The sequence below is a fragment of the Cryptotermes secundus genome, unplaced genomic scaffold (assembly GCF_002891405.2).
Source record: "Cryptotermes secundus unplaced genomic scaffold, Csec_1.0 scaffold360, whole genome shotgun sequence".
Lineage (NCBI taxonomy): Eukaryota > Metazoa > Arthropoda > Insecta > Blattodea > Kalotermitidae > Cryptotermes > Cryptotermes secundus.
This window is the reverse complement of record NW_019720568.1, coordinates 43,395-65,992: the sequence shown is the minus strand read 5'-3', so window position 1 is coordinate 65,992 and position 22,598 is coordinate 43,395. Positions and strand designations below refer to the sequence as shown.

The window sequence follows — 22,598 nt, the reverse complement described above, 5'->3', positions numbered from 1 at the left end:
AGTAACGGTTATAATCGCAAAAATAATTATATACGAGTATATTTCAATGGAAATTACGAGTACTAACAGAAGCATATTTCTGTTAAAAATCAGGTGGGAAGGGATAATGGGACACCATCTCTTCCATCTCGGGTACCTTCAGCTCTAGCTGCGTACACCCGCTATGTTGGTTGCCTAAAGTGAACTGGTTATTCTTTTCAAGGAAACTTGATTCAGTAGGAAATTTAGAGGCGATTGAACTCGGATAACGCTTGCTACATTCAGTCCAGAACCTTTTGTCTTCTCGTCTGTTGTCTAGAAGCATAAAAAGTGGAATATGCAAAGAAATAATTTTGCCTGTGGTTCTGTATGGGTGTGAAACTTGGTCTGTGACATTAAGAGAGGAACATAGATTAAGGGTGTTTGAGAACAGGGTGTTGAGGAGAAGATTTGGACTGAAGAGGGATGTAGTGACAGAAGGTTGGAGAAAACTGCATAATGAGGAGCTTCATTACTTGTACTCTTCTCCAAGTATTATTAGAATGATGAAGTCAAGGAGGATGAGGTGGGCAGGTCATGTAGCACTAATGGGGGAGAGGAGGAATGCGTATAGGATATTGGTGAGAAAGCCAGAATGAAAGAGACCACAGGGAAGACCAAGGCATAGGTGGGGAAACAATATTAGACTGGATCTTAGAGAGATAGGATGGGATTGCATGGATTGGATTGATCTGGCTCAGGATAGGGACCAGTGGAGGGCTCTTGTGAACACGCTAATGAACCTTCATGTTCCATAAAATGCTGTGAAATTCTTGAGTAGCTGCAGATTTGGCTTCTTCTCAAGAAGGACTCAGCTCCATAAGTAAGTAAGTAAGCAAGCATAATATTTTCATTTATGTATTCTGGCTTAAATGATTATTTATGTGAAAATATTTTAGCAGGTTTAATTAATTAATTTATGTGTGCATGATCTGGTTCAGAGCTTGATGTAAATTCAGTTTGCTTTTTCTGTTCTAAGTATGAGAGAAACTTTGAGCAATGTTTTTTAACCACTTTCATTCCAAAATCGGTTTATCTCTCAAAATAAATTTGTAGCTCATTAGTATTTGAGAATTTTATTGATAGCATTACCAAGCCACTCTTTTACTCTGAGAATTGTTGATGTGGACACTAGAGAAATATAATAAGCACTTAAACCACATGTTATTCACTGTGGTCATGTTGTGAGTAATATGACAAGTTCTGGGAAAAACTAATGGCATAGTTTCAATTCACTACATACTGATTATCTGGTATGTCACAGACCACATAAAAACACTGTGGCCATGTGTTTTGCTGTTGTTGGATGTGTATTCATTGCCACAGAAACTTGTTTACCGAGCTGTTGCTTAACAACATGGGGGGGAGGAAGGGATACACAGACATAACAGACAGCAACATGATGATCACATAAGCCTCATATTACTTTTTCACAATAAGAAGGGTTGACTAAAGAGAACTTTATTCACTTCTGAAGTAATTTAGGAGCTTGGATAGCACAGTCGGTATAGCAACTAGCTACAGACTGGATGACTGAGGGGTCAGAGTTCAAGTCCCAGTGGGGTCAAGAATTTTCTCTTCATGTCATCCAGACTGGCTTTGGGATCAACCCAACCTCCTATCCAGTGAGTACTGGGGCTCTTTCTGGCCTANTTGCTTAACAACATGGGGGGGAGGAAGGGATACACAGACATAACAGACAGCAACATGATGATCACATAAGCCTCATATTACTTTTTCACAATAAGGAGGGTTGACTAAACAGAACTTTATTCACCTCTGAAGTAATTTAGGAGCTTGGATAGCACAGTCAGTATAGCAGCTAGCTACAGGCTGGATGACTGAGGGGTCAGAGTTCAAGTCCCAGTGGGGTCAAGAATTTTTTCTTCATGTCCTCCAGACTGGCTTTGGGCTCAACCCAACCTCCTATCCAATGAGTACTGGGGGCTCTTTCTGACCTAAATTGGCCAGGGCATGAAGCTGACCACTCACCTCCAGTTAGTGCCGAGGTCAAGCAAATGTGGATCTATACATCCACTCACCCATATGCCTTTATGGCACAGTGCTTAATTAGTTAAGCACAAGGACAATTTTACCTTACCTGCAGTGGTTCTGTTGATGTCTGGCATTCTAAAATACACGGGTTTTGCTGTATTTATGGCAACATGTCTCCAAACTAGGGACATAATTCAGTTTCTCTGTAGGTCATGTAGCTTTACAAATATCAGCAAAATTGCTGATGAATGGAAAATATGACTTTTTATTTTGGGTTGTTTGAGTAGTGTTGTTGTTGTTGAGTAGTTTTATATACATGCGTGCAACATATATTTCTCAGCAAATTTCACTTTATTTCATATGCCGTTTACATTTTTTAAATTCGTCCTTATCCAAGATTATGCATTTTAATGTTTGTACCAGAATTTTTAAGAAGGATGATATAATATTTTTTGCGTATTTGTGGGTGTTTTAACCCTCATCCATAGGGTTATTGAGAGTAATATACTTTAATATTGCATGGGATATATTGTGTTGACTCATGTTCAATTACAGTTGACTTTGCCATACCCAAGAAAGGTGAATCTCTCATTGACGCGTATGGAAGCTGGAGGAGAAAGGCAGATGAGAAGGTGTGCTGTGATTATGCTTTACATGTTGGTGTTACGTGGTGGTCAGACAAAGTGAAGGAAGAGATGGAACAGCTGTGTAAGGAGCATGGAGTGAACTCTTTTAAAATGTTCATGGCATACAAAGACTTTTATATGCTGCGAGACTTTGAGCTGTATGGTGTGTTTGATAAGTGCAAACAGCTGGGAGCAATTGCACAAGTGCATGCTGAGAATGGAGACGTCATTGCTGAGGTGAGAACTGGGCCAGTCTTAGTCTGACTTTCCTTGCAATCTGCTATTGATCTGTGGCAAAACACTATCATATTGAATGCAGGCCATACACTTCAGCTCCTTGGTTACATGTATCGGCTGTGAAGCTAATAGTAACATGATATATACTGGAGCAACAGGTTTTTAATTAAACTATGAAAGTATCTTTCCCATGTTCCTCCTATGGTACTTAACCTTATCATGGTGTTTTGTATATGGGATCTGTTAGTTTGAGCTCCTTCTGGAATATGTTAAGCTTATTGACATGCTTCTGAAAATGTTCTGTTTGATTGTGCTTCTTTATTATGTCACTCTGGTCATTTTACAAAATGGTATTAAAAATGTTAGTAGTACTAGAGCACTAAAGCCTTGAGTGTTTCCAGAGGTTCATCACTGTTTTTATAGCTACCTACAACTGGTTCCTATTTTGATTCAGATGAAATCTTCTTTGGTTTTATCTACAGAAGATCTCAAGGACAGAATAACAAAATAATTTACACATTATATGAGACAAACTCCATCTTAAGTGCAACAATTTAATTGTAGTAGAAAGAACTACAATTAAATTGATGCACTTAAGACGGAGTTTGTCTCATATATGTTGTGTGAGTGTAACAGGATGCTTAAATATAATATTGTAATTTACACATGCCAACTCTAAGCAACCTTGTCAATAGATTCAAGAAATATCATACACTTTCAGCAGATTATTCAATATTATATAATTTAGAAACATAATATTAGTTCGTTTTTGGCTTTTGTGTGTATGATTTGTAATTATGTTGCTGACAGCAGTGCAGTATAATCCCCTGCATATCTGATACATTATCCTGTATAGGATATGATATGCAGTTCTGCTCCAAAAGCCTGATGTTTCTTGATTTCATAGTACAGGAAATTATAGACAATTACATGATAAACATAGCTCAGCTAGTGTGCTGAAAAGAAGTTCTAGAGAACTGATAATATGTTCACTGGGTTGCAGAATGTAAAGAAGCTTCTAGCCAGAGGTATAACAGGACCAGAAGGACATGCACTGTCACGTCCTGAAGATGTAGAGGCAGAAGCAGTTAACAGAGCTTGTGTTATAGCAAACCAGGTAGTGTACTCACATGTTCAGAAATACTTTATCGCGACTTTTTGTATAAAATGATAAACTAATGTAGATAAATCATGATTACAAATTTGAATACCATTGAAAAGTTTTACAGAGATAATTTGGACACTAATTTGAAGATAAGAAAGAAAGAAATATTGACAAATACTATCTTCTGGGATGTAATGCTATGTAGTATGGTAGAAGTTCACTAACGGTTGGAATTACATTCCAGAAGATAGTACACTACATAATCAATGCTTTGAGAACCTCATATCTAGCAAAAGGAATATTAGTGTTCATGAAACTACAGAATTTTGTCAACATGGATGATTGAGATTGTTATAATGTTCACAGGTATATTACTGTTGATATCATTTGAGATTTTTTTAAAATCAATCTGGACACTCTTTTATGTTCTGTAAATATGTTTTATACATTATTACTAGTGTTAGGAATTTAAAATTATTTTTCAGTATACCCAATGTCATTATATAACAATTCAGTAAATTATTCAGATACAAATTTTATGTTATGATTTCTAGTATTATATTCAAGTTCAGAATTTAATATTCTGTAAAAGCATAAGTTGTTAGTTCGTTGTTTTGAGTATGTTAAAAAATACCCCTACATGCCAGAATATTAGTCAGAGGGAACCAGCAAATCAGTCTAAGTGCATAATGATATGGGCAGCATATGCAAGGAGTATACATTTTTGTTTTGTACCCTAACAGACTGGTCCATTGAAATGTAATAAGGTGAACTTTTTATCTCTAGAGAGAAGGTCAGATTCAATATTTTCTTACTCTGAATTTGGAACGTACATCTCCCAAATTAATACTCCTGCTGCATGCTCTGTGATTCAGAATGCAGCAGATACATCATAGGTTGCAAGCAAGGGACTTAATTATTCACCATGAATGCAGAAGAAATATATTGCATATGTTGCAGAGTTTGGTACTTTATTAATTTGGAAAATGTTTATTATTCATTGGTCAGAATCTTTACCATTCAGGTGGTGTTTTGAGGCATGGGAGTTCGTTGGGTGTTGTGCGGTAAAAGTCATGGAACTTGTAACATGATACTTTATAGTTCTGCGTGTATGCAGTTCGCTTAGTGGGGGGCGGAGTCCAACTGGGTCCATTCGGCATGGCGGCCACTGATTGGCCTATAGTAGCCTGCCCTGGGTTATTATGATGATGGAAAATTTTGGTGGAATGAAGATTGGCAAGGGAAACCGAAGTACTTGGAGAAAATCTGTCCCAGCACCAGTTTGTCCACCACAAATCCCACTTGACCAGACCCAGGATCGAACCCGGGCCGCCACGGTGGGAAGCCAGTGACTAACCTTTTGAGCTATGGCGCGGCCTTTAGTTAACAATAAGTAGAGTCATTGAATGGTGATCTTCACATAGTCTAATGCAGTTACACTTCTGTAGAGCTGGGGTTGGGGAAGACTGCCATGAGAATGTAATAATATTGTCAAAGTTGCAGAAAATTTGCACAAAGTTTTGCCAAGGACATTATGTAGTAATTCTTCTTAGATGCACTATATTTTGGTGTCAATTACATTCAGTTTTGTGATTCTTTTGATCCATCTACAGTTGCTGTTATTAATCAGAGTAATCACAGTGGTTACATGTTTTAGCAGCTGATCATCATCAGACCAAATTTGTACAAAATTGAGAAGTGAAAATTACATTAAAATATTGCACTTTATATATTGAATTAATGTTTTTAAAGTCCATCCACATTTTGCCTTTAGTATTATAACCTAATTTTAATGAACCCACACATAAACCATGTTAAATTAGCTGCCACCCCCCTCCCCATTAGCATAGTGGATCTCTGGACCATAATTTGAACCTGAGATCATCTGAATATGAAGCAAAAGTGCTACCTGTATGACTACAGTGTTCACTGATGCATGGTGTAATATTACAATAGCGCTATCAAGAGAAATGTATAATCACTATTAGATGAATGTGATGTGTAGAACATAGTGCAGATTATAATAGATACATCTGTTGTGTTCAGAGGTTTACAAATTTAATTTTCTTTTGGATCAAAGAATCTGTTATTAGACCTACTTGTAAGAAGAGAAGTAAAATATTTATGCAGTGATTACAAAATGATTTCATCTTCATCAATCGGTACAAAATATTATGTTATATTCAGTTTTGACACATAATATTTGTGAATGAAATTACTGGCAGTCATCTATGCAGTTTTGAGTAAATGTACTATGCTTCAGTTTAATTTTATTAGTACACAGAAAATTCAGATTGTAATTAAGTACAAAAATTTTTGATGACATCAGGAACAGAGGTATATCATAATGAATCATTTGAAAACATATCAAAATTGAAATATCTTGTAATATTAACATTAACAAATGAAAATAAAGGAGATGAACTGGTAAACAAGATGAATATGCAGAGGATAATAAAGTGGGTTTCAGTAATGTCAGGTGGAGACTAAGTGATTGTGTCCAGTGGTAGAATTTTATGTTTGTGTTGGTGTACTTTAATACAATTTAATACAAGGTATTGGTTGGTTGGTTACTTAGTTGGTTGGTTGGTTGGTTGGTTGGTTGGTTGGTTGGTTGGCTGACATGATAATCATACAGTTACTTATTACAGTAAACTCCCTGCTATTTGTCATGTATGGGGAAAGATTGATGTTTGATAGATTTTGATACATATTCATATACTGTAACTTGGTCGCAAATTCAGTGAGCCTCTCTTGAAATGGCACTGTGTGAGGGAGGATGACTTTTAATGCTGCTATTGGCAGCTGGGAAACCTACCACACGGTAGCATGGTAGGTGAACATATGCACATCACAAGTTTGATTTTCAGTAACTTATATAAATGGTAAATTTTCTTTGAAACTTTTGTTTCTTGGATGATAATTGTGGATGCTTGGATAGTGGATAACCAGGGTTAACTGTACAGTCTAATCAGTACTTTGCAGAAATATGAATTGTTCCAGTCAGGTGTACTGCTGAAATTAGTAACTGGCATTCATGTTAAAAAGGTTTTAGCTAGCTTACTGTGTTTTATGATTTTTTTAAGATGCAAATTTTCAACTTCTGTTTCTGCCATCTGCACTTAAATATTTTTTTGATGTACACTGGTATGATATAATAATGTTTGAAGCATGGACAGACTATTTAGTTGGTTTTGTAATGTTTTATATATTTTACCTTATTTTTTTACTCAGTCACAGAACTGGTTGTGATTGTATTTGCACACTAGGCTTGCACTAGATTTCTGCTTAAATGTATTCAAATGAACTTCAACAGAATTTCTTTCAAAAAGACACAGCCCCGTGAAATCTAAAGACATCAAGATATTGTGGCATGTAGACCCATTGCTAGGCAACGACCACAAGATAAGCAAATTTAAAACAGCCATTGCTAAGTAATGGCCCATAAACAGCAACAGAGGAACGGTGTTTTCTGTGTGGTCTATGCCAAGGTGTTATAAGCAGGAGAGTTAGTAAGAGACTGTCAGTTGAATTGAGAGTTGACAGTTGGAGCAATGAATTTTTTGTTTTTTGTTTTTCTCATGGGGTGAGACTGAGTCCATTTGGTATTCTGGCCACTGTTTGGCCTATTGTACCGGCCCCAGGTGATAGATGTTTATGATGATTATGGAGAAATCGGTGGAATGCAATTTGACAGGGGAAACTGAAGTACTCAGAGAAAACCTGCCCCAGTGCCACTTTGTCCACCACAATTCCCACATGACCTGATCTAGGCTTGAACCCAGCCCACTGAATTGGGAAGCACTTGAGCTATGACAAGGCCTGAGCAATGAGTTAGTCGTGAGACAGTTGCCAACCGGTAAGCATGTAAGCATGGAAGCAGAGAATATTGTTGGGATCCATCGCCAGGCAATGAATGGTGAAGACATAGCAAACTGAGAAGACTTTATGTGTGCTGCTGTTACAGTGATCTTTTGAGTGTGTAACTCAGAGTGACTGTCGTGGTTGTATGTAGTTACCTTCTGTAAGAGTTCAATGAATGTATAAGGGGTGGGCCTTCTCGGCCCTTGCACCATGACCTACAGTGGTCTATTGTGCTTAAGGGTTCAATAAATCTGATTACTTAGTGTAACTTAGTGAAGAATGAGAATGGTGATCTGCTTGCAATTTTCCACAACATTTTGAATAGGAGGAAGAACTACCTCTCTCAGTTATTGAATATACATAGGGTCAGTGATGTTAGGCAGATAGAAATACATACAGATGAGCCGTTAGTACCTGATCCTAGCCCTTTTGATGTTGAAATTGCTATTGCAAAATTGAAAAGGTATAAATCGCCAGATAGTGATCAAATGCTGCCAGAACCTATTCAAGCAGGAGGTGAAGTATTACATTCAAAGATCAATTAATCTATTGGATTAAAGCTAATTAATTCTATTTGGAATAAGGAAAAATTACTCGATCAGAGTCTGTTTGTGTAAGAGTTCACACAAAGGCTGATAAAATTGACTGTAGTAATTATCATGGGATATCACTGCTATCAGCTTCATACAAAATTTCATCCAGTGTTCTTCTCTAAAGATGAAGTCCGTACATAAATGAAATTATTAGGGATCATCAGTGTGGGTTTCAATGTAACAGATCAACTACTGATCAGATCTTTTGCATTCATCAGATACTGGAGAAAAATAGTACAATGAGACAGTACATCAGCTATTCACAGACTTCAAGAAAGCCTATGATTCAGTTGGGAGGGAAGCATTGTACAATATTCTCATAGAGTTTGGGGTACCTATGAAACTAGTTAGGCTGATTAAAATGTGTTTAAATGGAACAAAAGTGAAGTCCATACAGGTAAACATTTGTCTGATAATTTTCCTATCCTGAATGGTCTAAAACAAGAAGATGCTTTATCATCATTGCTTTCCACCTTTGCTTTGGAATATGCCATTAGGAAGGCCCAGGAAAACCAAATGAGACTGAAATTAAATGGGACACATCAGCTATTGGACTATGCTGATTATGTGAATATACTTCAATTGATGCTAGTAAGGAGTTTGGCCTAGAAGTAAACACAGAGAATATTAAATATATGTTGCTGTCTCATCATCAGAATACAGTGCAAAATCATGACACAAAGATAGCTAGAGATATTTTGAAAATATGGCAGAGTTCAAATATTTGGGAACAGCTATAACAAATCAAAACCTGATTGAGGAGAAAATTAAGAGGAGATTGAACTTGGGTAATGGTTGCTACCATTCAGTCCAGAACTTTTGCATTCTCAACTGCTGTCTAAAAACATGAAAATTAGAGTATACAAAACTATGTATAATTTTGCCTGTCATTCTGTATGGTTGTGAAACTTGGTCTCTGATATTAAAGGAGGAACATAGACTGAGGGTGTTTGAGAACAGGCTGTTGAGGAGAATATTTGGACCAAAGAGAGATGAAGTGACAGGAGGTTGGAGAAAAATGCATAATGAGGAGCTTCATAACTTGTACTCTTCTCCAAGTATAAGTAGAATAATCAAGTCAAGGAGGATGAGATGGACAGGGCATGTAGCAAGGATGGGGGAGAAGTGGAATGCATATATAATATCGGTGGGAAAGCAGATGGAAAGAGACCACTCGGAAGACCAGGACACAGGTGGGTGTACAGTATTAAAATTGAGCTGAGAGACAGGATGGGATGGTATGGATTGGATTGATCTGTTTTAGGGTAGGGACCAGTGGAGGGTTCATGTGAACACGGTAATGAACCTTCGGATTCCATAAAATGCTGGGAAGTTCTTGAGTAGCCACACAATTGGGGGGCTTCTCAAGGAGGGCTGAGCTCCATGAGTGACCGAGTGAGTGAGTGAGTGAGTGAGTGAGTGAGTGAGTGAGTGAGTGAGTGAGTGAGTGAGTGAGTGAGTGAGTGAGGGATCCATAAGAACACAATATGAATCGTCACTGCCACGAAGACCTGAAATCATACATGTAAAATGAACATTTCTGTTATGGATTATGCAGCTCAGTATAGTATCAGTTTCATATTATGTCTTGAAAACTGTCTGTTAAGTCCAGAAATTTTATCAGTTTATTTATTTATCAAGGTGCTGAACTTGTTCTGTCTACACATGAATCCACTGTTACATTCTTAATTTTACAAGTTCTTCCTGTTTGTAGTGGTAGGAATATTTTCATTTTTGGTATTAATTTTGAATATTCTTGTTTGTTGATATTTCTTGTTATATGTTATTTGTATGACATTCAAGAAAAAAGAACACATATAGCAGTGATTCAGTCTCAATAAGCATTTGAAGATCTCAGGTGCTCACATTTATGAGATGTGAGCAACATTAGTGCTGCAGCTACAAAAACATGGTAATCATATTAATCATGATAGCCATAGGGAGAATATTGTCATGTGTAGGAGGGAATGTGTTTTGAAATTAACCGGTTCTAGTTTTGATGGTTGGATTTATTAGCACTTTGGTCACAAGTTCTCTTAATTACAATTAGTACAGTGCTGTCTCCAGTTTCTAAACTTTATAATTCAGTGTTACACACACAATAGTCCTCTCCTGGCAACTGAAAACACAAGAACTAGTGCTTCAAATCACTCCAGATATCACTGCACTACAGCACACATAAAGTCTTAAGCATCCATTAACCCTTCACCGCTGAATCTTCACAAATCCTTTCCTTGACGACTTTGTATCCTTCACTAATGGGTTCTTGGCTATGACTAGCTACCACTAGCTACGACTGACTGTAAATGACTTTCACTGTCCCCTGTAAACCTTTGACATGGACCCCATAGGGATCACCTGTTATTGTAAGAGTAGATGTGTTTACAGTTCCGTTGTTTAGAAACAGATTACATAACTCCATCGTTCCACTGTTATCTGGCGCAGACCACACAAGAAGCACAGCCTCATCCATTGTTGTGTAACATAGCAATGGATTGTTTACCAAGAATCTGACTTCTCAGAAACTTGTTTGTCAACTTGATCCCTAGCAGTGGGTGTACATGTTACAATATTAAGAATGGTAACAATGGTATTCTTGGTAATGTTGAGAAGCATAGTAATGATGAAGTAATAGTAGCCACAGATACAAATTACAGAGATTAAAGGAATGTACTTATGCTGAAATGTAAATTCAAAATGCCTGGGTGCGAAGAACATGTTTGAATACTGTCTGCACTCATTTAGAGAATTCAGTTTTCAGTCTTGTTCATACTGTTACTGCAAAAAGTTTATTAATATTATGTTAAGTAAACACAAGACTTATACAGGGGGTAGACAAAATAGTCAAAACACCAAGAAATTTAATAGAATTTGTTTGTGTTGGCTACATTGAAAGGACTTCAGTTAGCAACACTGAATGTTCTATTTGTTTACACTGTAGTGCTCATTTCAGTGTATTAGTGATTGTGTTGAGTTATAGTCCATGTGAAAGAACTGGGAAATGGGAAACTTGTCCAGTTTTGAAAATCAACAGATTTTAAGTGTATGTTTAGTTGGACCATCTGTGGCAAAAACTGCGACAGATTTTAAGGTTATGTCGCCATACACGAAATATGGGAAGACAACATCAGCGAAAAGAAACAGTGGGCAAAAATAAACATTGACAGAAAGGTATCATCATACATTGAGAAGGATTGTTTAAAAAATCACAGAACTACTGCAGCACAGGTGAGAGTAGAACTGAATTATATTTATTCTGAAGACCTTGTTTCCACAAAAACTGTTCAATGAGAGATCCAGAAATATAACATCCACATTGGGGCTGCAATTGCTAAACCTCTGATTGCTGAAAAAATGCTCAGATGCGTAAATAATGATGTGACAACCATAAAACCTGGACATGAGAGACAACTGGAAACACGCGTGTGATATGGTCAGATGAATCAATATCATGGTACAGTATTCTGTTGGTCCCATTATTACCCTTCATGGCCGAATTACTTCAAGGGAATACGTGGACTGGTTGGGTGAGCAGGTGAATCCCATGATCCAGATGTTATTTCCAAACGGATACAGTTTTCTAAGACAACGATGTCCTCATTCACACAGTTGGAACTGTTCAGTCAGGGTTTGAAGATCATGACAGTGAACTTCAACTTCTTCTGTGGCCAGCAAAATCACCAGGTTTGAACATCGTTGAACCACTCTGGTCTGTTTTGGAGACTAGAGCGAGGAACAGATTCCCACCTTCAACAACTCTAAAGCAACTTGAAGATGTTCTTCAAGAAGAAGAGTATAAAATTCTGCTAGAGGCAGTTCAAAAGTTGTATGAGGCCATTTCAAGTAGGATCGCAGCTGTATTGAAGGCAAAAATGGTCCAACGCTGTATTAATAAAGAATTGTGTATGGTATCTGTAGTGTTGCCATTATTTTGTCTAATCACTGTAGTTGGTTAAGCACTGTCCTCATTATGCTCAAGAAAGTCTGTGCCTCCCTCCCAGACTTTCGGTTGGTGCATCACAATACTTCTGACTTTTTATGGTTAATACAGGGTAAGATACATAATTATATGTTCTTCCACATTGTCAAATGTAGAACTTTCTTTATACACGGGAGCCAGGATAAGGTTCATGTAATTTTTACAGTTGAAGTTCATTTGTTATCAATGTGATTAATTACATGGAGTACAGGGAAATTGAGTCTGGTTAGAACATACGTTTGCATGGTTTTGTCATAGGTAAGTTGCCCACTGTATGTAGTGCATGTGATGAGTAAGTCAGCAGGGGCCGTTTTGGGTTCAGCCCGTAGTAATGGTTACCAAGTGTATGGAGAGACTATAGCTGCTGCGCTGGGTACGGAAGGAAGCCATCATAGGCACGCATGCTGGAGACATGCTGCAGGACATGTGATGAGCCCCCCTCTGAGAGATGATCCCACAACTCCAGACACCCTCATGGAGTTCTTGTCAAAGTGAGTACTGCCATGTACACTCTGAAGAGATTAAAGGCCATTAAAAAATACCACAAAACCATATTTGCTACATTTATCTTCTTGTTTGACTTCAGTACCAGTAAAGGTTATTTTAAATTAAAAGGAGATGATGATAACTGTTGCTTCGCTTTCAACCGATGTTTCTTGTGCGCCTTAGTAAATACAGAATTATTTTCCAGCTATATTTCACACAAATGATATTTCAGGAGTTTACTTGGTGTCATTATACTGAGAGAATTCTTTCTGTTGACATAATGTTTTAAGTTAATGGCAAGAGAAGAAATTAACCCAGAACCTGTAGGGAATCATCAGTTTCCCCAGTCATTTGCAGGGATAAGAGTTTACCTTCCTAATCCATACCAGTTCATAATTTACTGTAGGATAGCTCTGTCAGCATAACACTGGGCTGTAGACTGGATGGCTGGGGTTTGATTCCCAGCCAGGGCAAGAGATTTCTCTCTTCTCCACTGCATCCATACTGGTTCTGGGGCCCACCCACCTTCCTATCTAATGTTTACGTGACAACTCATTCTCCAGTGTAAAGTGGTGGAGCTATACCTCCTCCCCTACACATATTCATGCCATGAGAGAACTGTACCTTTACCTTTACCTTATACCCTATGATCGTCCCATTAGGATAATTAGAAGAGATTCTTATAACCATTATTTGTTTTCTGAACCACTCAGATGTAGTACTCCATTTATTGTGTAGTATTCAGTGGTTGCCCTACCTCCATAGTGATGAACAGCATTGATTTACAGTTGTACAGTTACTTGAAATAAAAATTATTCAGTGTTGGTCTTTTTAACAAGACCAAGTATTAGAGTTATTGCAGAGTTAATGGAATTTAAAAATCTATTTTGGATACGTACTTTTTGTGTGCCTTTCATCTCTTCAAAGTTAACTAAGCATAAATACCTTTGTAAAATAGTTATGCAAACAGTGAATGTATAAAAATGTGTTGTATGTATATTGGTGTGCTTGGTTCTTCTTATGTTGATTTTCAACTGTTAATATTTTTAAGAGCTTAACATTATAGTTTTTTTTTAATTTTAGTTTCATTTTTGTTATAGAAGTGTGAGTTGCTGTGTTGTATTACCCATGTCTTTTTCATCTCAGCTAATTCATTGTTTTCTTATGTCTAAAGTTTAGGCACTTGTGTGTCACAGTTTCACATGTAGTTGGCACTATGTCTGTTTTTTATATTTTTTTCTTTTTCTCCTCCTCCTCAAGCACATTTTGATTGGTTGAAATCTGCGTATTTTACACAAGTTAAATAGTTTATCTCTTTTGTCTCTTTCACATCATTTTTAACTTCTCATAAACTAGCAACTTGATATAGTCTAAAGTAGGAATGTTGAACAACGCTTGTTAGAAGGTGAGGTTGTTTGTGACTTTCAGCATGATTGTGTGGTTCACATTAACACAGTTAACAGCCAGGTAAGGCTCCCAGATACTGCCCACATGGTGATGAATGTATTAAATTGCATGAGTTCTAGATTGGGAAGTGTTTGGTAGAGCTTCTGCTTTCTTATTCTCAGAAACTGCTGTTGAACTTGGATTTTATTGTGTTGCCAGATGTTGTTAGTCATTTTGTGATGCTTTCCAGAATGAGCTAAGTGTAATGGCTGCTTTTCTCCTACCGAGGGAAATAAAATGTTGAATGAGCTTCTACTTTTGTAGTGGAATGTAAAATTGTACAGGGATAGATAGAACAATTGCTCCTATAAATGGTGCAAACGAAACAGAATGTTTAGTAACCCATTCAATTCCAACCCCACCTGGCTCACAGTGATACTAGGTCTTACTTAAACTTTGTGATTCAAAGAAGTTAAAGAAAGTACAAAACTTTTGCAGTGTCACGATCTTAAAATGTAGAAAGTAATCATTCTGCACTGGAGACATTTTGTACCTTTTGAGTTTAAGAATTTCTGAAGACACAGTAGCACATTGTTTCCTTTTCCTCGTAGCAGAGCATCCTGCACTTCTCTGCCATATAATCATGGCAGTGATTCCCTTTGCGTTTCATTTTTAAAAGTAGCTTATAATACCACTGTATGTGAAGTGTCAAATTTTTCCATTCAGATCTGTATGTTGGGAAGTATCATATCCAGGATATTTACCATCTTGTAGTACAAGTGTCATGGAATTGTATGAAGACCTGATATTGCTAGGACTACAAGACACCAGCCATAGTTTTCCTGTATCTTGTAAGAATGAAGGAATTGCTGTTGTCAAAAGGGAGATGCTAACCTTCTCTTTTACAGTGATAGAATGTAAAGCTGCAATAGCAGTTTACCTTCTCAAAGTTTTCTTTTCACTTATGTTCCTGAATCAGACATTTGTTCTTGCATGATGAAATCTGGAAGATTGCTTTGTTTTGTAAAATAAAGCAATCTTTCTTCTTAGTAGATGCGATATCAGTTTTCTTTTTCTCGCAACAATTTTACATGGATTAGTAATAACCATGAGACAGTACATCAGCTATTCGTAGACTTCAGGAAAGCCTATGATTCAGTTATGAGGGAAGTATTCTACAGTATTCTTGTAAAGTTTGGGGTACCCTTGAGACTTATTATGCTGTTTAAAATGTGTTTAAATGAAACGTGTAGTAAAGTCCGTATAGGTAAACGTTTGTCTGATAATTTCCCTATCCACAATAGTCTGAAACAAGGAGATGCTTTATCGCTATTGCTTTTCAACATTGGTTTGGAATATGCCATTAGGAAGATTCAGGAAATCCAGGTGGGACTAAATTTAAATAGGATTCATCAGCTGCTGGTCTATATTTGGGAACAACTATAATGGATCAGAATCTGATTCAGGAGGAAATTAAGAGGAGATTGAATTCAGGTAATGCTTGCTACCATTCAGTTTAGAACATTTGTCTTCTCGTCTGCTGTCTGAAAACATAAAAATTAGAATATACAAAACTATAATTTTGCCTGTGGTTAGGTATGGGTGTGAAACTTGGCCTCTGACATTAAGGGAGAAACATAGACTGAGGGTGTTTGTGAACAGGGTGCTGAGGAGAATATCAGGATCGAAGAGAGATGAAGTGATAGGAGGTTAGAGAAATTTATGTAATGAGGAGGTACATAACTCGTACTCTTCACCAAGTATAATTAGAATGGTCAAGTTAAGGAGGATGGGCAGGACATGTAGCACGAATTGCGGGAGAAGAGGAATGCATATAGGATATTGGTGGGAATGCCAGAAGGAAAGAGACCACTAGGAAGACCTAGACATAGGTGGGTGGACAATATTAAAATGGATCTTAGAGAGAGAGAGAGAGAGAGAGGTTGGGATGCTGTGGACTGGATCGATCTGGCTCGGGATAGGGACCAGTGGAGGGCTCTTGTGAACACAATAATGAACCTTTGGGTTCCATAAAATACTGAGAAATTTTTAGTAGCAGCACAATTGGTGGCTTCTGAAGAAGGGCTCAGCTCCATGAATGAGTGAGTGGTTGGCCACATAACATTAAGTCCCTTCATATGTCACTCTTGCATTTTTCTATTTCTCTATCATGTAAGTTTATTATTTGATTTTTCTAATATTTTCAATTTATTTTTAAAGGCCTTTGCTGTATTCCATGCCTGCTTACCTGATTTAAATCTAAAGAATATGTTACTCAGGTTTTTTGGATCTGGACAGTTTTGTTCTAAAGAGTTCATCTTTTTTTGATGTATTGTACCCCCATGTAATGTGACATGCCCTTTCTTATCACAATAAATGAACTTTGCACACAAGTAGGAGGTGCACCATTAATCGTTGCCAAATTATAAATGGGATTTCAGTCTAGGAGTAATATCTCAGTTTGTTATAAATAATTGCAGGCAGAAATGCATCACTCAGTTTTATAGTACAAATGTGATTGGAATTTAAGATCAGAGGTAATGAAACATTATGCCCCCCCCCCCTTCATCTGCCCTCATTAAAAAAATGTTGCACTCTTATAAGTCGCAAACCTGCATGGGAATTGAAGAGTTGTCTCGTGGGATGTAACATCATGTAGGACAGGAAAGTAAACTGAAATTTCAGAGGAACATATTGCAACATTCATCAGAAACCAGCATGAAGGGGGCAGCAAGCAGACCTGTGCTTGCGTGCTCACTGCTTTATTCTGGTTTCTTACTTGGTCTTCTCTCTGACCTTGAAAATGGAAGTGATTTGCTCCTCTGAAACATCAGTTGACTTTCACATGACTGCACAGTGTTATTTACCAGAAGACAGAATATGATCTAGAAACCACTGTGAGAACCTTAAATCTAATTTGCACTAGAATTGCTGAAATTGTTTAAAAACAATAAATGTGCTATGAAACCTTATCAGACTTCTTTAGTTCACCACTGATATTACTGTATGAACAACCAGTTACTTCCATAAAATGAAAATTCTTGTGTTTGTGACTATCGGATATGATAATTCTAAGGCATAAAATTTTTATTAACATAATCAAGGACTTCATAATTTTTTAATTCGCTTAGTGGGGGGTGGAGTCCAACTGGCTCAACTCGGCACATCGGCCACTAATTTGCCTATTGTACCTGCTCTGTGTGATTATGATGATGGAGAATTTGGTGGAATGAAGATTGGCAGGGAAAGCCTTAGTACTCAGAGAAAACCCGCCCCAGCGCCAATTTGTCCACCACAAATCCCACTTGACCAGACCTGAGATCGAACCCGGGCCGTCATGGTGGGAAGCCAGCGACTAACTGCTTGAGCTCAGGACTGCATAAACTTAAACCATGAAATGACACCGATAATACTGGAATTGTGTGAGTGGGTGTAGACCTGTATGGATAATTTTCTTAATGTGATATGCATCAGTAACAGTGGGTGCTGGGATAACGCAGTTGTTATAGCAATTGGGTATGTGCTGGACAGCCACGGGGTTGGATTTCAAGTCTCAGCAGGAGCAAGTTTTTCCTTCTCTCTGGGTTCATCAAGACCGATTCTGGGGTCCACCCAGTCTTCTCTCCAGTGGGTATCGAGGGCGCTTTCTTTAGGGGTAAAACTGACCACTCACCTCACAACTGGTGTTGAGTAAAAAATGCATGAATTTACTTATATACATCACTCCCCCATGCAAGTATCAGGAGAAATGTTGTCTTTTACTTCAGACTAAGACTGTTTTAACAGAATATAAGGCAACCTTTGAATTACTGAAATTGGTGCAATGCCTCTTAAAGCCAATTGATCATTTCCAATGAAAGAGTGGTATTAAAAAACTGGAAATATAACTCTAATATAGTACTTGTGCTTAAATAACATACAAAATTCCACCTGATGTAATTTCAGTATTGAGACTGAAATGTACTTGTATAAGTTTGGGTGTGTTCAGGTTTAGGTACTGCCAGTATTGACATGAAACAAAATATTTGTATATGGCTCATATTTGCTGCAAGATATTTTATCTTCTTTATGTTATAAATTACCAGAAATACTACTTAATATGTTGACTGCCACATTGTATTTTGAAATTTGTTCTTCCCAGGCCAAAACTGGTATTTAATTTTACATAAGTTGTAAATAATTATTGTATACCCTATTTTACAAAATACCAGTAATTGTGTCATTGGGAAATTTTTGTATTAATGCAGGCACTAGTGACTGATATGGCCTAAGTGCAACTTCTTGATAATGTGAATCTGAGCTGGACTTTGCTTCATTTTAGTATGATTCCAACAATGTTAGTTGCAGTTGACTGCTCTGCTTATAAAGTGATCCATCTATTGCAGCAATGAGATTGGAATATGAATTTTATCACAAGCCTTCGGTCTCATTGCAATTCATTCTCAGTGAAATTAGGACCAGAGACAGTTGTTTAATTTTATTTGTGCCAAAAGTCTTGTTCTTGCTATATACAGTGTATTAAGGCAAGTGTATGGTATATATTTCTGGCCGGGGGTTCGAATCCTGATGAGGTCATTCAATTTTTCAATTGACCTAACCCTGCTAGTTGCACTATGGCCCTGGGGTCGACTCAGCCTCATAATAGAAATGAGTACCAGGAATCTTCTTGGGTGTAAAGGGCTGCTGGTGCGTAAGGCTGACAACCTGACCACCATCTGTGAGCTGATTGTCTAGAAAATGTGGGATCCTCGATGTCTTAAACCCTATGGGCATCCATGGCCTGTTACAGGGATAGCTGTACCTTATTTTTATATTTTTCTTATGGAAATAAGTAACATGTACATTCATGTGGTTATGTCTAAACTCCTGACTCTACTTCAGAAATGTTTTGGTCAGTGGAAAGTGGTTACAGAAGTGATAACTCTGTGAAACATCCCATGTATCTTCCATGTGGATGTGATGGTTCAGATTGGTCTGGCAATGAGATCATTCCGCCATCACCCAATGCCATGGAATTGTTCGGATCATACATATTTCAGGTACCAAAAGCGTGTCGGCTGGATTTGTCACATAAATCAGTGCATTCCAACAAGATTATTTTGTGGTGAAAATTTTCATCATCAGACATTTCACATGCATCCACTTCGTGGAACCTCTCCCATGCATGGCTAAGCAAAGCCAAGATGCATAGAACATTTAAAAGGCACCAGTATTTGATTGATAGGTCTTCAGAGAGCAAAAGAAGAAAGAAGGATGCTCATGGAGATACTGGACATTCTAGAGGATGTGGCAACCCAAATACATCAGTTCCACCATAGAGTGCAGCTCAGCCATTATAAGATGTTCAAGAGCGAAATTCAAAAGCCAACAGAGATCTTCTTGGTAGAAGGATGCATGGACCATGCATAAAGACAACCAGCCCCATCACATTTTCATGGCAGTTACTGTTATTTGTTTTGTAGTAGATGGAGCACTCTAGGTGTCTCAGTTGCTAGATGGGTCTGGCCTCACTCCACATTCATGGGAACCAACTGTTAACGATCCTTCTTGCATGAATGGGCTTGATGCATTTCCTTGCTGTTGTAGGTTGTAGGCTTCTTATATAAGAATGAAGTGGCTCCAGATACTGTGAGTAGGAATTGGTTTGAACTTCTGTTACAACTGTCACACTTTTCCAGTAATGCAGAATGCCGACCAGATGGCAGGTTGCACAAAATTCAACCACTTATCGGTTTGTGTATATCAGAATAGGAATGGTCGGCTCTGAAGACTGTTCATATTGGCGAAACAGTTATGCCCTTCACAGGGCAATTACCAATGAAACTGTACATTCCTCTAAAAGTACATTAATATAGCATGATGGTGTTCAAACTTTGCACTGACAGGTGTGACATGTGGTATTTGAGCATATGCACTGGCATCTGTCTACAAATGCAACAGTAGAGGGACTGTTGGAAGTGATGTGTTTTTGTGTGATCTGAGATAAGGCTATACAGTGAGGACCAACAGGAAATGTTAGTCAGAAGTCAGAGTCAGTGGTTAGTAGTGAAGAGTTGCAAGGTTGCAGTGGCAGTTCATGGTTGCTCATGAGGAATCTCCATTGTTAGTAGCCATTATCTGCAAGTGAAGAGTGACAGAATAACTTTAATCAACACTCATAAGCAGTGAATTAGAAATTAATATGAAAATCTTTCCTGATGATGTTAGCAGATCTAGCTTTTGAACTATAGGAATTCAATTTGTAAGTGTCTTGTATTACATTGCTACACAATTTTCAGATTTTTTGTTATTGCTAGTGGGGTGGGACTAAGTCCCTTGTAGTGCAGCCACTTCTGGCCTATTGTTCTAGCCCCAGATGATAGGTGAGGGTGATTGAGGAGCAATTGGTTGAATGAAGATAGGCAGGGGAAACCGAAGTATTCGGAGAAAACCTGCCTCAGCACCACTTTGTCCACCATAAATCCCACTTGACCAGACCTGGGATCAAACCAGGGCTGCTGCTGTGGGAAGCCAGCTACTAACCGCTTGAGCTATGGCGTGAAAAGTAAGACAAACATCTGTTTTTAAACATTGTCAAACCATCCCACTGGTCAGTATCACTCCCACTGCAGTACATTAGTGGCAGTAAACAGTAAACTGATGCTCAAATTTATATACCTCTTCTTTTCCTCCTCCTCCTCCTCCTCTCTTTCTTCCATTGTATGATCAGTGTTTTCAAATTGGTATTGCCTGAAAGCTGCCACATTTATTTTTATCATCTTGTGTGTGTGTGTGAAAATTATCTAGGTTAAATTTGTTGTCTCAAAATTGCTATCACAGTAGCATAATAAATCAGTGTTTTATGTCAAATAAAGAGAGAAATTTATGCATATGAGTATCATTTCCTCGTTACTTCATAATATGAAGTGGGAATCTCAATAGCACACAATTATTTACCACCCATTTCTCTTCAATTGGTAGCACTCTTGCATCATATTTGGGGGCGAGGAGTTGTGGTTTCAGATGTTAGGCTGGAAACTGGCTATGCTGACTAAAGTTTTTTCTGGTTTTCCCCAGTTACTCCACATTTGTTTATATGCAATATTCATTAATCATCCTGCCATTTTATGCTATGCAGCCCAAGACACTGAGAGCATTTTTGAGAGGAAAAGAAATAAGAGAAAATATTTAAATTTACTACCAATGTCAGATGTAGAAAGCAAGTGCGTTAAAATTAAAATTATTTAAAAGTTTTATAGGTGAATATTTATCTGATGACTGTTCAACTTTAGAAGAAGGTGTTTTATTCTCATTGCATTTTAATTTGTCCCCCCAAAATACTGCATAAGAAAAACATATTAGAAAATTTCTAATGATTGAAAGAGCATGGAATTCATTGGCTGCTTATTATTTGATTTATGAACTGGAAATATAAGTAACAAAGAGGACTTAAAACCTCTGTTAAATATTGACAAAGACATTCATCTTGGAACAAATGTAGGAATTATAAACTGGAAGTGTTTAACAGAAAAGAAACTCACAATTTCTATTAAATATTGATAAAGACATTCATTTGTAAATAAATTTAGGAAAACCTGTATTCCTCTTTGTGTTTTTTCTGTTAACCCAAATAAGGAGAACTTTCTAATTCTTTGAAAATGTAGCATATTTCAAATATTTGTTAATCACTGTGATGGATGTAAATTATGTTCATTATATAGGGAGGTTGTTATCTTTGTTGACCAGTTCATAGTTAAAGGTGCACTGCTGGCTGCGAGGTGCATATGAATTTCGCCAATGAATGAGTATGCATCATAGCCTATTATGTTTGGGATTAAGGGAAGTTATTAACTTCATAGACAGATTGACAGCATTATGTTTCACATTGAGCAGTGTGGTTCATGCATGGGGATTTGTTTTATGAGTTATTATCAGTGGGCAATAGTTATCAGTTCCATTAGCCATTTGTCCTCATTTACAATTAGTGAGCAATATGTTCTGTCATGGTGGTGTATACTTTAAGGCAACATGTGTTTCTATATGATGCCAACGTGAAATGCAGATCTGCTAGAAAGTTTTGAGGTAAATTTTGTGATGAAACAGTTCCCAGCAGTCTACAGTTCACAATTTTGTGAATAAACTTGGAACAACATACATACATACATACATATTGTGACATGTTGCGCAAAAGAGAACCCCCCCCACCAGCAGTGACGCGGCGGGTGAGTCAGCGTTCCCCTCCCCCTCCTCTGCACGGTAACGTAACGGTGACGCAACAGGATTGCGAGAGACGACGGTAGTAACAGCGGTTACTACCGCTAGCGTTGCTA

General features: G+C 37.6%; 1 protein-coding gene across 6 annotated transcripts in view; it reads left to right on the top strand.

Moving 5' to 3' along the window:
* LOC111869022 (dihydropyrimidinase) overlaps nucleotides 1–22,598 on the top strand; it is a 146,674-nt gene that overhangs the window by 103,392 nt on the left and 20,684 nt on the right. For 4 of the 6 annotated variants that reach the window (XM_023860221.2, XM_023860205.2, XM_023860246.2 and 1 more), the window contains 3 exons: nucleotides 2,569–2,876; nucleotides 3,880–3,993; nucleotides 12,676–12,908. In XM_023860221.2, the coding sequence (XP_023715989.1) occupies nucleotides 2,569–2,876; nucleotides 3,880–3,993; nucleotides 12,676–12,908 (655 nt within the window). The remainder of the gene's footprint in view (nucleotides 1–2,568; nucleotides 2,877–3,879; nucleotides 3,994–12,675; nucleotides 12,909–22,598) is intronic. The other 2 variants (XM_023860214.2, XM_023860238.2) reach the window with 1 other exon arrangement.